The 14,367-nt window shown below is 44.3% G+C and overlaps 1 protein-coding gene across 2 annotated transcripts in view; it reads right to left on the bottom strand.

Annotated features, from left to right (window-relative positions):
- Nucleotides 1-14,367, bottom strand: part of LRP4 (LDL receptor related protein 4) — an 84,477-nt gene that overhangs the window by 6,776 nt on the left and 63,334 nt on the right. Inside the window, exons 15-34 of one of the 2 annotated variants that reach the window (XM_058807905.1) lie at nucleotides 13,447-13,623; nucleotides 12,770-12,895; nucleotides 11,846-12,054; nucleotides 11,157-11,238; nucleotides 9,874-9,979; nucleotides 8,877-9,078; nucleotides 8,321-8,510; nucleotides 7,938-8,069; nucleotides 7,120-7,260; nucleotides 6,344-6,430; nucleotides 5,967-6,138; nucleotides 5,722-5,884; nucleotides 5,262-5,487; nucleotides 3,570-3,873; nucleotides 3,072-3,290; nucleotides 2,633-2,767; nucleotides 2,250-2,358; nucleotides 1,776-1,920; nucleotides 1,113-1,226; nucleotides 694-817 (exon numbers count right to left, since the gene is read on the bottom strand). In XM_058807905.1, coding sequence (XP_058663888.1) covers nucleotides 694-817; nucleotides 1,113-1,226; nucleotides 1,776-1,920; nucleotides 2,250-2,358; nucleotides 2,633-2,767; nucleotides 3,072-3,290; nucleotides 3,570-3,873; nucleotides 5,262-5,487; nucleotides 5,722-5,884; nucleotides 5,967-6,138; nucleotides 6,344-6,430; nucleotides 7,120-7,260; nucleotides 7,938-8,069; nucleotides 8,321-8,510; nucleotides 8,877-9,078; nucleotides 9,874-9,979; nucleotides 11,157-11,238; nucleotides 11,846-12,054; nucleotides 12,770-12,895; nucleotides 13,447-13,623 — 3,163 coding nt within the window. The remainder of the gene's footprint in view (nucleotides 1-693; nucleotides 818-1,112; nucleotides 1,227-1,775; nucleotides 1,921-2,249; nucleotides 2,359-2,632; nucleotides 2,768-3,071; nucleotides 3,291-3,569; nucleotides 3,874-5,261; nucleotides 5,488-5,721; nucleotides 5,885-5,966; nucleotides 6,139-6,343; nucleotides 6,431-7,119; nucleotides 7,261-7,937; nucleotides 8,070-8,320; nucleotides 8,511-8,876; nucleotides 9,079-9,873; nucleotides 9,980-11,156; nucleotides 11,239-11,845; nucleotides 12,055-12,769; nucleotides 12,896-13,446; nucleotides 13,624-14,367) is intronic. The other variant, XM_058807907.1, reaches the window with a different exon arrangement.

The following is a 14,367-nucleotide window of genomic DNA, read 5'->3' as shown; positions in this document are numbered from 1 at the left end:
TAGTGCTGAAGCAAAAATCAAAATGTCTCAGAGTCAGCATGAAGACATTTCTGTCCAATAAATCATACTCAACAAAGTGCAAGTTTTGCTCTGCAAATAACTCAACCATATACTATAGAACCACTCTTTTGCTGAGCTGTATAAATAGCAGGCTGTAGGGAATTAGCAGAAAAGAGTCTCTTAACTACTTGCACTGTAAATTAAATGTTAGAGCTGCAAAGATTCTGTTCTGCCCCAAGCAAGCTATCCCCTTCCCAGGGCAAAACCATTTCCTCAGCCATGTGGGTCTAGTCTGAGATGTTTCAGTGAATTGAAGCAACAGACTCCTCTGTCCTCCTCTCAGAAATAGGTTCTCAAAATTAGGAGATTCAAAAATCAATCAAGTTATGACACATCAGCTAAAGGTGGATTTTAACACTTCAGTACAGTCAGCCCACACACATATTTCAACAACACGGACAGAAAGGATCTCCAGCTGTTTCTTGCCATCTCAACAATGGCTCTTTGCCGTCTCAACTGCATCTTTGTCATAATAGTTTCATTCATTAAGAATGTGAAATCAGGAGCTGGAATATCCTGTTTTGGCTAGGGATAGATATATATGGATGATTGTAACCAGAGGGGGCTTTCATGTAGAACCTTGGAAAAGCTGGGACTTTCCCACCCCAATTCCAAGGGAACAAGAACACTTACTTTCCTTCCACTGTTTCCAGAGATGTGAGAGGCTTGGTTGTTGAAGTACCTAGTCTGCCAGGTGGTGTTTGACTTCTCTCACTTACACTGGTTGGTTCTGGACCAGGGGGCACCACACCAGGAACTAGAACAAGAGAGAAAAATAAGCAGGACTCCAACTTTGTGGGACAGATAAACAAGTCTGATAGGCCATTTCCAAAACTCTCTATAGCTTATATGAGCAGCCTTCCCACCTCAAACCCAGTCTGTCAGCAGAAAGGACAAAGAGGCTTACTCCCAACCACTGGCCTCAGTTCCAATATATGACTGCATAAGATCTACACACTGGAGAGCCACATCTGCTCTGGTTGCCACTGCATAAGCAGCAGCAGTGGCTCACTTATGGAGGCTACTACCCAATTGACACTCAGTAAACTCACTCGTAGAACAGGGCCGCCCATCTGGCTCATCCGGACACGCACAGACAAAGTCAGAAGCCCTGGCAAAGCAGAGGTGAGTGCAGCCTCCATTGTTCACTCCACAAGCATTACTACCTGGAAAGAACAAACAATCTTCTAAATATGTTACATCTGAACAAAAAGGGGCTCAGAGCAACAACCTTCTTTGCTGTTTAGCCAGAAATACTTCTTAGAAATCCAGCAAGTTATTTTGGTTTTGGCATATGCCCTGCCCATCATCTGATTGCTAAAAGAGATGACAATAGCCAAACACTGAATTGGATTAGGGCAATCTTGAAAGGAAGGTACTGGAAATCTTTAGACAGAAGCCCCGACAACACAGTTGCAGAGATTAAAAAAAAACAAAAAAAAAACCCCAAAACCTCACATTCTTCTGCTTTAACACAATGTTGGGTGAACAACAAGAAAGTAATATTTGCTAATCAAAGCTTTAACAGAAAACCTTTAAGATGTACTTCACTGAAAAGTCACAGGCAGACAAGGAATGAGCTAAGGGAAGATGTGTGAATAGTTTGAGCATAAAAAAGGATGTTGTCCTTACTTGACATCCACAACAGTGCGGTGGTTCTAGAGTTCTTTTGGTCTACAATCAGAATTTGCCTGAATCAAGGTCCTTATATTTACCTGTCTGTCTCTGAGGAGAAACCACAATGATATCCATCAATCCCTCAACATTGGCTAGGACCGTCTCTTTGTTCCGCCCAGAGTATTTGTCCACTCTCTGGATAGATTTCGTTTGCCAGTCAGTCCAGTATATCCATCTGTCCTGCTGCTCAGGGAGACAGCAAAGAAAAATCACAGCCATTATTAGCGTATTTAGTCATATAGACACAAGGTATCCATAAAAAACACATCCCAGTGTCAGAAGGCCCAAAACAAAGGCCTTTCCAAACCCTTACCCTCTTATTGTAAAGAAGATGACTGTCTACACCCCACAGTTCAGACAAACTTCCTTTGTTAGCTCCAGAGAAGATTTAAGTATTATCCCCTCAGCCATCTTGGTTTCCTCAGACTGTAACACTTCCCTGTTCCCAAACTCCACTGTACAAACTCATCAACACACCAGGGAGAATGGTGGCAGCAGAAAAATCTTCTCACCTGTGTCAGAGCAAAGGGATGTGACACGTGGCTGACCAACACTTGTCGTAGCTTCCCGTTGAGGTCACAACTCTCTATGCGATCAAGGTGAGCATCCACCCAGTATATCCTGAAGGCACAGGGAAAGAGGTGAGCTTCCACCTATTCAAACCTCTCTTTACTTTCTAGTCATTTGCTGACCAAGATCATGGAATCATAAGATGAATCAGGAAATAAAAGCTATAGAAGAAAAGCCCCAAAACACCCCAAAATCAAACTCAAACCCACAGTGCTACTCCAATAAATAAAGCTGAGAGTGCTAAAAAATTCATTACATCCCTTAACCCTATGCAAGCATAGGAAGTATAGAAAGTATATGCAAGTATAGAAAATCTTTCACTGACCTCCTGGTGTCATAATCCAAAGTCAATCCATTGGGCCACCCTAGGTCAGTGTTAATCAGGATTTTACGTTCAGAGCCATCCAAATTTGCCCGTTCAATTTTAGCAATGTGACCCCAATCTGTCCAGAAGAGATACCTGAAGAGATAAAAGGCAAGTGTAAGAAGAAAAGACCATTTCACTTGGCCTTCAGAAAGTTTTAGTTATGAAAGAAACTGCCAGATTCTTCAGGTTCAAAAAGGATAATATAGCCTGCTTCTCACAGCTATCTGCCCAACCCTCAAATTCCCTGTCTGCCTCACTATTACAAGTCACTCAAAGTCAACCTCTTACTGGTACCTGCAGATTCACATGGCACATCTCTTCTTCCTCCCAAAACCTCCTCTTCCAGCTTGCCTCTGTGCAGCCCTTCTCCCTGCCCCACGAATAACCCCATACCTACCCCTTCTTGGGAAAGACAGCAATGGCTCGAGGTTCATCCAGGCTGTTATTGATCAGCACTTTCCTGGAGCTTCCATCCAGTCTAGCCACTTCGATGGTATTGCGTCCTGTGTCTGTCCAGTAGAGGTTCCTGGCAACCCAGTCCACTGCCAGGCCATCTGTAGTCTTCAAACCCTGACCAATAACAGTTTCCATGTTGCTGCCATTCAGATCAGCCCGCCTGGATCAAAATCAATGACAAAGGGCAGTGAGGAATAGGTAGTTCCTGGAAAGCTGGATCTCCATCAATCACAGGGCCACTGTATACTAATACCTCCCAAAAAGTAATCATGCCTTTGCCTCTGTCTCTGGCAGGTTAAGCACACCTTCAGCATGATGCTGTGTACCAAAGACAAGGTGTAAGCACTGCAGTAGTGCTCAGTCTCCCCAGTTTACTAGCACACTCAGCACAAGTCACTGGGTGACCTGGGGATTGGCCAAGCAGCTGACAGGCACCCACCTGATAACATCGAGAAATACATCTGTGTAGTAAATCTTGCTGTCCACACTATCATAGTCCAGAGAAATGACATTGTTCAGCTCAGGGACAGGTATGTGCACATCTGTGTGGTCACTGGTGTCCAGCGAGATACGACGGATGGAAGCACGGCTAGAGAAAAGTAGGTAGGTCTCTGGAGAAGAGTCACATGTCTGCTCATCTCTCTTCAGCTGGATGCCAGTGGGGCAGGCACAGGAGAAACCAGTGGGGTGAGGTAAGCAAAGATGGGAGCAGCCACCATTACGAACTCCACATTTATTGAAGCCTTTAGAAACAGGGAAAGTGTAGATTTAGGATCTCACAGACCAAAGCTTTACTTTAAAGGCTATGTACGTGCACAACTTGCTAGCAGCTGAGTTCATCCTTACCATCCTAGCCTTGCTGGGAATCTACAGCCCTTTGTACAGAGATGCTCTCCCCTCTCTGCAAGATTCACAGTAGGTATGGGCATGATTGGCAAAGAGAACAGGAGGGTCCATAAGAAGAGGGATCATTAGAAGAAAAATCTTAACCTGCATTCCTTGCTAATCATAGTTTTCCCAGGGAAAAAGAAATAGCCAAATGCTCCCAGACTTATGCAACTGCAGTTTAACTTTATTACTGCTACAAATGGTAATGCTGACAGAAAGATCCAACCCTGTAGGGAAATAATGTGACAATGTACCAGAGGCCAGGCTGACAAAGAAGCTTCTGTTTCAACTTAGCTGCACACAGTGGCAAGTAAACAAAGGCATCAGAGAAGCCTGCTGGAAATGCCTGACATATTAGGGTCATATAATAATTTTTTTAAATTGTAAAGAACCCAGCATACATTTACTAGGAGGGAATAAGCCCAGGAGACAGGTGCAGGGAATAGGAAGAAGACAATGTGGATATGATGGCTAGACTTTTGGTCAGCTTTAAGTTATGTTGCCAAGTTATGCAATCAGGAGTGATGTTCTGCTGTTAGTACCCACAGGAAAAGCAGCAGAGTTTTCTATAGAAGTATGTATTGGGGAAATTCTACAGAAATAAAACCACAGCACAAAGCAACAACTTCCACTGAAAAGCAAGGAGGCAAGATAGGGTGTTATATGATCCCTAAGGAGTAACAAAGAATCGACTCTGGCACAGAATAGTAGGACAACATGATACATAAAGAGCAACTAAAGCAGCAGAGATTTTGCAGAGCAAAGAGGCAGACAAGAAGATGAAGCCTGCAGTGATTGGGAAATAATACTAGAACTTGAAATAATATTTCAGCAACTGGTTTAAGAAGAATTAGAGTCTTCTGGAGTTAAAGAAGGGAAATTGTCCAGTGTCAGTACAGTCTGGTGAAGCCTAAAGGCATGACTTGTTCGGTTGTCCTAAGAAAGTGGCTCTGCTGTGTGCAAGAATGAAGTTGTCAGTGCAATCCAATGAAGGAAATGGGACAAAGGGGTCAAAAAGCATCCAGTAATCAACACTAGACCTATAGAGCTGGGTAAACAGGGAGGAGTGCAAAAATAGTTAAAGAGGGAAGAAGTGATGCCTTAAAAGAAGGCATCAGATGAAAGCTGATGTTTGGCAAGTCCCTCTATCACTCCTGCTTTACACCAAAGAACTGTTTCCAATGACAGCTCTGAAGGACTCCCCTCGTCACCACCAATATCTGCCACCTGGGGAGCAACTTACCCAGGGGCCGTGCCCTGTCAACAGCTTGAATATCCATGAGGCCAGGCAGGTTTGCCCTCACCAAGATGACATTAGCACCAGTGTCCTTGTCAGCCCTGTGAATGCTGCGAGTTTGCCAGTCAGTCCAGTAGATGTAAGAGTCCAGCAAAGTGAGGCCATAGGGATGCTGCACCGGAGACAGCAGGGTGCGGCGGTTCGCGCCATTGAGATCCGCAGCTTCGATCCGCTACGGGAAGAAGCAGAATGTCAGCCCATACTCAAAACACTTCTCCTCTTGCTAGCACTTACTGTAGCAAGTGGGAAACAGTCTCAGCAAGTGATCTTATTCAGGTTGGCCTTCCCTCCACAGCCCATACTCTCAGAAAAGCTTGCTCTTCTGACAACTTGCTCAAGACCTTCAAAGCAGCCTCCAGACTACCAAATACCCAATGACAAACAACACTGAAGAACAGAATCGGACCTCTGTGTGTGCATCAGCCCAGAGCAGCTGGGACCCAGCCTTATCCACTGCCAGTCCATTAGGCCAGCCCAAGTTGTTGCTGATCAGCACCACACGTGCAGAGCCATCCATCCCAGAGCGTTCCAGCTTGGCATTCTCACCCCAGTCTGTCCAGTACATATACCTGGGGAAAAGTTAACAAGTATTACGGAAAAGGAGATCAGAAGTCCCGTGTAACTCCTAGACAATCTCTTGACAACACTAACCCCATTTCATGGTATAAAGCTATTGCCCGAGGGCTGTCCAGGTTCTGCCAGACCAAGACTTTCCGCATGGAGCCATCGAGGTTGCCCACTTCAATCCGGTTTGTTCCTGTATCTGTCCAATATATCTTCCTGCCAATAGCATCCACAGCCAGCCCATCTGTAGTCAACAGACCTGAGAAAATAGCAAAACATTTTGGTCACCGCTTTTTCTCCCAATTTAGTCAGGAATTTCTAGTATTTCTCTTGTCCATCTTGTAGGCAACTTCTTTAGGCTTTGCTTGCATTTCCACCAAAAATGTATTCTACCAGGGTATCAGAGAATCTCTCTTTTCATACTGCAAAGAAGCAAGAGGCTCTCAGATCAAAATCTCCCTCACCTGTAGTGATGATGTCCTCAAATTGTGAGCCATCAAGGGCAGCGCGACTGATTTTCCGCAATGTGCTGTCTGACCAGTAAACCTTTCCTGGGTTGAAGAAGAAAGAGAAATTTGAAAAAGCTCAGAACAAAACCAAATCAAACCCAAACAAGCAAACAGCAAAATCCTTAAAAACCATATCCATGTGTTTGACTACCTGCTACACCATTCAAACTGGACCTGATTGTACAGGAATAATAACAGCAAAAGATTATTAAGCTAGACTGATAAAACAGTGCAAATTCTCCCCAAAATATGTAGGACATTTACAGAAGATCTGACCTCCACACAGGGATGGAGAACACCTAATACCATCAGCTAGTAGTAGAGCTCTACATCTGACTTCTCCAAATGAGATCATCTACCTTACAGTGCAACAGTGTCTACATCCAGCACAGCATCAGATGTTTACTATACATGAGCATCCAGCATCTCAGCTCTACTGTTGTAAAAGGCCTCAGCAAGAGGAACTTTCTTAAATCAAAAATGCACAGGGACCCCACTCAATATTGCAGGCAGTTTTTTTCCATATAGTTTGGGTTCTCTGCTTTCCTGTAAGGATATTTCTTTCCTCACTGGAAACAAATTATCTGCAGCACATACAAAAAAAAAAAACCAAAACCTACCCAAATCCACAGCCTACAGTAAGATCAGTGGCTGGGTCTTTACTCAGGCATTTAGATAGGAAGTTACTTGTTGCCTTTCAAACACAGTCAGATACAGTAAGAAGTTCAAACCTTCATGAGGATCCACTCCAATTGCAATGGTGTTCTTCATGGTGACATTGACTGAGACAACAACATCTGCAAAGTAGGGGATATCCAGAGAGACCATTCGGATGTCAGTCCTTCTGGCAAAGATCAGAAAGCTAGTCATTCCTGCAAAGTGGACAATGGACACATATTAGTGAGGAACAAGTTCAGCCAACTGTAGGCATCATTTATCAAGTATTCTAGAGTTAACAACCATTTCAGTGGAAAAGGGAAAGTGTTTTAGATAGATCTTGGCTTATGGACAACCTGTGTACAAAAGCATCACTTTTTTGAGCATCACTTAATGCTTCTTTACATCCATGTTGAAAGGCATAACACTCACAGAAGAGTTACTTCTGCTAATATGTGTGGGAAATTGAAATTAGGAGTCATTCTTTTTCTCCTAGGGAGGAAAAGTGGATGTACTATGGCCTGAAGCCAAGTGCCTTCCACCATCCACAGAAGTGGTCCAACAGGAGGAGTGTATACAGACCTAGTAAAGAATATATCACCTTGTAGTTTAAGAATTCACCTCAATATTAGGGCAAAAGTCTGGGAAAAAATGTGACGTTTAGTTTACTTGGCCAACATAATTTCAAGAAAAATGTCTCCTTCATCAATCCATTTATCAGTAAGTTTCTTCACAGTAATTCCCACTCAAATTGAAGGTACAGGCACCAAATGGGTTTTTCAAGGCATAAAGCAGGTAAGCACATAAAAGTGAAATTTTTTCTCTAACACGGCAGAGGCAAAATGTAGCTCTGATACAAAACTGCAATGAGGATTCTACAGAGAACACTCACCAGTGGAGCAGGTCTTGCCATCAGATTGCAGATTGATCCCTGTAGGGCAAGTACAGCTGTAGCCTTTTGGAAGAGGTGCCAAAAGGCACAGGTGACTGCAGCCTCCATTATTAACTTCACATGCAGTATGTACTACAGAAAAGAAAATGAGAAATCCATGAGCCAGCAGCACTGGCACAAAAAACGAGATGCAGCAGCTACAGAAACACATTGTAGAATGCCCTCAAATGCCAAGTCAAGAGTTAATTCTCACATTCTCATGCTCCACGCAGACACTTAAGACAATGACAGCTGACAGGTCAGCTGCTTGCAGAAAAGACAAGCCACATGGCAGAGCCTGAGCAAGCTCTCAGCTCAGTGGGGCTTGGGTGTGAGCTCTGTACCTGGTGGTCTGTGCCGGTGGAAAACATGAATATCCATAAGATTCTCCAGATTGTCCTGCAGTGTTTCCCGAGACTGCCCAGTTTTCCTATCTGCACTCTGGATGCTTTTGGCCTGCCAATCTGTCCAGTAGATTCTCTCGCCATAAAGAGTAAGTCCAAAGGGGTGAGGCAGATTGTTCCCAATCAGCACCTGCTCAGATTACCCCCATCACCCGAAGAAAAATATTATATAAATTAAAATACTTTAAAAATATATATTTTATACATATATATATATATATATACATATATTAGTGACTATGAAGTCACTAAGGAGAAGAGGCTTCCCTTGCTCCCTCTGAACATACAATCACAGCAAAAGGAGAATGATGAGGCAACCTTGGCCCTCAAACTTCTCTCATACAGTTTCAAATTGAAAAGGAGTTCTTTTCTCTCAGTAAAAGCCACTGTGTACTTTGATTTGTAAATTTTTCTTTTCCATTGGAAAAAGAGGCAGGAAGCATCATCATTTTGTGTTCAGACTCGCAGAGCTGCTCCTCAAAGACGGCTTCCTTACCTTCCTGTGGGTTCCATCCAGACTGGCATACTCGATGGTCTTCATGCCTGCGTCTGCCCAGTACAAGCGCTGTGACTCGTAATCAATGGCCAAGCCATTGGGCCATGTCAGGTTGGATGAAATGATCACCAAGCGGTTTGAGGCATCCATCCCAGCACGTTCAATTTTTGGGTTAGCTCCCCAGTCAGTCCAGTACATGAACCTAAGAAGAAGCCCAGATAGAAGTGAATGCCCTTTTTCACTACCAGAGAAGCAACTGACTCTGGTGCCTTCAGGCTCTAGCAGGAAGAAGCATTAAAGTATTAGTGTTCTCGTGTCCAGCCTTGGGTTCTTGTAATGTACCTAAGATCATACTCAAATTTATAGATCTTCTACTGCCCATGGGCTGGCCCGATTACAATGTGTAAGAAAAAAATTCAAGAAAATAGGTCAAAGTCTAAAAATTAACTGATTATTTAGCAATGTACACCAGTAGCCCTTTACACTCTCGCTGCATTTGTCTTCCAGGAATCCACTCAAGGAAAGAATAGCACTCTTTCATTCAAGACATTTAACACTTCTAAAGCAATGGCTGGCAAGCTTTTTCCTACCCACCCTATCCCCATCTCCAAAAGGTCTGAGAATATCCTTCTGACTGAAACTCAAGTCAATAAGCAGGGAGCTTGAATACAAATTCAACATATATGTGCAACAGAGAAATAAAAAATATCTAGATGGCCCCATTCTCAACATTTTCGTGCCACATCTCTAGTTATTACATCCCCAGGATAAGCAAATGAAAACACCAGCCAGTTCCTGCAAGCTCCACAGCACAACAGGCAATTACCTCTGCTTATCTTGTTCTATTAGCATCTAAAATCATGTCTCTAGTTTCGGTCACTAGCAGGTTGTAGAACAATGGCACCCATGAGAAAGAAAATTGTACAAAACCAAAGAACCACAAAGTCTTTAGACATGCAAGAATTGTTAAGTCATCCCAGAAGAAAGACTCTCTTACCCTCCAACAGGGTCCACTACAATATCTCTAGGTCTGTCTAGGTTCTCCCATATTAGAACAGTTCTCATGGTACCATCTGTATTGGACACCTCTATCCGATCTGTTCCTACAAAAGTCGAGAGAGAAAATAACAGAGATGAAATCTGAATTACAAGAGCTAAGGCAAAAAAACCTCCATACAACAATGCATTCTTCCCCTATATCCATTTGTGTTCTTAGCTGGAAGATAGGTAAGAAATCTGGCTTAAAGTGTCACTTTCCATCCTCTAAAGTCACCTCTGTGGCTGTCACTGATGTGGAGTCCTGTATATAACCCACCTCTTACCTAAGCCCCCATGCCATGAGAGAACAGCTAGAAAAGAATAATCTTCCTTACATCTCTCTTAACTATGACTATGAGCAGGGAACATGTAGTAAACCCCTCAGGTTTAGCCAGGGCCCCTTGGAGAATCTGAATGCTGACACAGCAGCAAAGAAGTTTCCTGTCTCCAGGGACATCCGCCTTGTACCCTATCCCTATAGCCATGTAAGGCAATATCGTGTTAACCCTACTATTGGTCACTTATGGTCACTCTAACACCTTTGCCATTGGTCAGGATTGGATCCGGGCCAAGGGTATAAAAGTAGCATACTGTACCCCTACTAACTTGGAAGAAGAAGTGCTGAGACCCTTCATGGAATCCCTACAATAATGCCATACACATGGAACAGCCGGTGTCTTCTCCTTCTCCTCTCTCTACCGTCTGCTGGAGCCTTAGGCCAAGGGAAAAGCTACCTAGCAAGCAATGCTGAAATCACAAGAGCTGCCTAATCACTAAGAGCTGAATATTCCCTGCTTGCTAGGGCTGTCCCGCAGCCTTGGTCTGAGAGCGAGCTGGCTTCTGACACCCAGTCCCCTTGGGGACTGACGTCTGGAGCTGTAGTAGCTTGCATAGGATAAGACCAAGCAAGGCTCATTTAGGAACATGCTCCAAGTATGACCTGCTGCACCCCAAGATACACTGATGGAAGATACATAAATGCGCACAATCACAAGCTCGGCAGCAAGACAACAGCGACAAATGTTTTTGTAGAATTAGTACTGGGGATACTGCAAAGAATTAAACTAAGGGTTGTGCCTCAATTCACATTCAGTTAGAAGCACGTGACATGAAACTTCATCTTTCTGCCACACAGAAATTAGACAAATTTGGAATGAAACAGACAGAACTACCCAGCTGATTTTCAGTTTTCATGACTAATAAGGAAGACAGAAATCTATGTAAAGCAGAGGATCCCAGTACCTGCATCAGTCCAGTATAGTTTGTTGGTGACCCAGTCAATTGCAAGTCCAGCTGGACTTTCCAGGCTGGTGTCCACCACAACCTGAATGAAAACATCAAGAAAAAATCCTTAGTGAAATTAGACCTTTGGGAGAAAGCACTTGTCCAATGCACTACCCGTTCACAAACAATGTTAACTTTCAAAAGGCCTGAGCAGAGCAATGCCATACAAGAGAACATTAAGGACTTTGAAGTCTGAATAAGCGTTTTATTTGGAGAAACTTCCATTTTTTTTGTGCCTGTACAAACTGCAAATCCAAACTTTGAACTCTCTTTGCCTCGTTTATAGCACCACCAGCCTAGAAGTGTGTGCAGAAAGCATTTCCAAAGAGCATGATTCTCAGTCCAAACATAGAATGTAATAGAGGATTTAATACCTCTTCCTTTCAGATTCTAGGGCTACAACAAAGGAATTGAACAAAGACCACAAATGGCCATGCTTCATGTCTCCATTCAAGGCTCTCCATGCACCCAATTGGTTATGTTGTGTGCAGTGATCTCATTAGTTTGTCAGAACTAGGCAAACTAATGAACAAAAGATCTACCGTGAACTGCAGCGCCTTAAAAAGCCAGTGTATCCCAGTGGCTTCAAATCTGATGCTCAAGGAGTCTCCTGGCCAGATGACCTCCACACACAGTGAACACTGTACCTCCTGGTTCGATCCATCCCATTTTGCTCGGCTGATTGAGTCAGTGCTAACATCTGTCCAGTAGACATAGTCATCCTTTGAGTCCCAGTCTAGAGCCACAGCACTGCGGACATCAGCAAGGGGGATGACATCATCTGACAGGTCATCGGTGTCAAAGCTGATCCGACGGATGTCCATCCTTCGGGCAAAAAGCAGGAACTTGTCAAGACCTGATCAAAGGTCGAAAGGTCTTCTTTTAATTTCTCTAAGTTCAACAATAAAGTGATAGACAGACAATTCCCTGCTACATCCACAACCTTAACTACCTACATCATTTCTCACTGGCATGCCTTTGGTCTCTTTTTTTTTTTACTGGAAGCAAAATACCACTGGGAGAGGATAGGCAACGGGGAGTCAGAGTGGTTGTGAGCTCTCTCCTGGGGTGTAACCTATGCTGAGGGAACAAGGGCAACCATATTCTTCAAAGGATGGCACAAACATCCCTCCAAATAAAATAGCTATTTTAAAATAGCTCTTGAGAATCTGGTAGATAGTCGGTCAAATTCTTTCACATAGCTGTATACTAAGAGAAATGTGGCAATGATGAGGACTGAATGTTTTGTTTATCACTGACACAGCCATTATGAGAATTTCAGAAAAACAATCAGCTGTGCCAGGTAGCATGGTGCCAAAAGCAGCCCTGAAATAAGGACAAAAGGTGGAATTTGTCTGTATCCCCACCCATGAAGCCTAGTGAGGGCAGTGAGAATACAGAACAGGGGAATGCATCAAAAAGGTGAAGCATCCTTTGGCAGGACCCTTAATACTTCTATCTCAGTCTATCCAGCTGCATTTCCTTGGAAGCAAGTACTGCTGATGCTTAGTCCCACTGCCAGCCCTCTGCCACCCACTGAAGATCTGAGCATGTGGTCCCACCTCACTTACTCTGGGCACAGGCATGGCTGCTGGTCTTGCGGAAGCCCGTGGGGCAGGCGCAGGTGTAACCCTTGTTGCTCGGCAGGCAGAGGTGCGTGCAGCCTCCGTTGTTGTCCCCACAACGGTTTCTCCCTGCTCAAGTAGCCAAAGACAAGAGCAACCACACATAAAGCAAAGAGTAAAGAAACGAGGAAAAGCACTAATTGAGGTGTCAAGACCACATGGATATAACTTCCCAACCCAGAAGTTAATTCAAATAAGGAAACATACAAACTAAAGCACTAACTCAATTTTTAGGGCTCAATTTTAAAACAAATATTTAACTCAATGCACTTTGAGAGCAGATAATGGCAACTGAAGAGGAGTAAGGGAGGTGTCAGTCATTACAACGTCCACTTATGATTTTCCCCTGACCCAAAACTTCTCTTGTGCAAACAAGCCCCAAGTATTTCCTACTGAAAAAAGGCTTCCATCCCCGGTGTCAGCAGGGGGAGCTGCGGTAACACCCAACTCCGAGGTACCAGCCGAGGGACCTCAACGCGAGAGCAAGTTCTGCCACAGCCCCGGGCACAGGCGGGGGTTCATCCACATGCTGGGTTCAGGATGTCATCTCCCAGCTTTACGGGGAGTGGGCGGCTCGGGGTCTCCTACTGGCTCAAATGAGTTTCTACCGGCTCTGCAGTTACCTGCTGGCTGGCGCTGAGGATGCAGCGTGTGGATGTCCATAGGGAAGTGGAGTTTGTTGCGGATGATCTCCTGGTTCTTGCCTGTGAATTTGTTGGCACTGTTGATGCTCTTGGTGTGCCAGTCTGTCCAGTACAGACTGTCCTCAAACACAGTGATAGCAAATGGGTGTGGGAGCCCTGCAATAGACATCCAATACAGGAATATGATCACATCTAACATGACTCAGGCTAGCAGGGAGACAAGGGAATGCTCTTTTCACTGCCTCTTAGGCTTCACCACATTCAACCTGCTCAAATACACTTTACACTAATTTAACAGACCATTCCTCTATGCTGTCCTATAATCACAGATAGAACATTAGGGGGCTGGAATAGGCTTTAAAGATCATGTAGTCCCAATCCCCCCACCATAGGCAGGGAGGGACACTTCCCATGAGACTAGGTTGCTCAAGGCTTTATCCAACCTGGCTTTGAACAATGCCAGGGCTGGGGCATTCGCAACCTCCCTGGGCAACCTGTTCCACCACTTCACCATCTTCACAAGTAAAAAATGTCTTCCTAATACATAACCTGAATTTCCCCTCTTTTAATTTGTATCCACTGCTCCTTGTGCAAACACTACAGTTCCTGATGAAGAGTCACCTTCCTGCTTCCTGGTAGGTTCCCTTCAGGTACTGGAAGGTTGCAATGAGGTCTCCATTCAACCTTCTCCTCTCGAGGCTGAACAGTCCCAACTTTCTTTCCAGCCTTTGTAGGGGAGCGCACCAATCCTCTTATTAACTTTGTGGCCCTCCTCTAGACTTCCTCCAACAGTTCCATGTTCTCCTTGTGTCTGGAGCCCCAGAGATGGATGCAGTATTCCAGCTGGAGTCTCACAAGAGCAGACTCACCTCCCTCAACCTGCTTTTGATGCAGCCACTG

The sequence above is a fragment of the Ammospiza caudacuta genome, chromosome 6, assembly GCF_027887145.1.
Source record: "Ammospiza caudacuta isolate bAmmCau1 chromosome 6, bAmmCau1.pri, whole genome shotgun sequence".
Taxonomy (NCBI): Eukaryota; Metazoa; Chordata; class Aves; order Passeriformes; family Passerellidae; genus Ammospiza; species Ammospiza caudacuta.
This window is presented reverse-complemented; position numbering and strand designations above follow the sequence as displayed.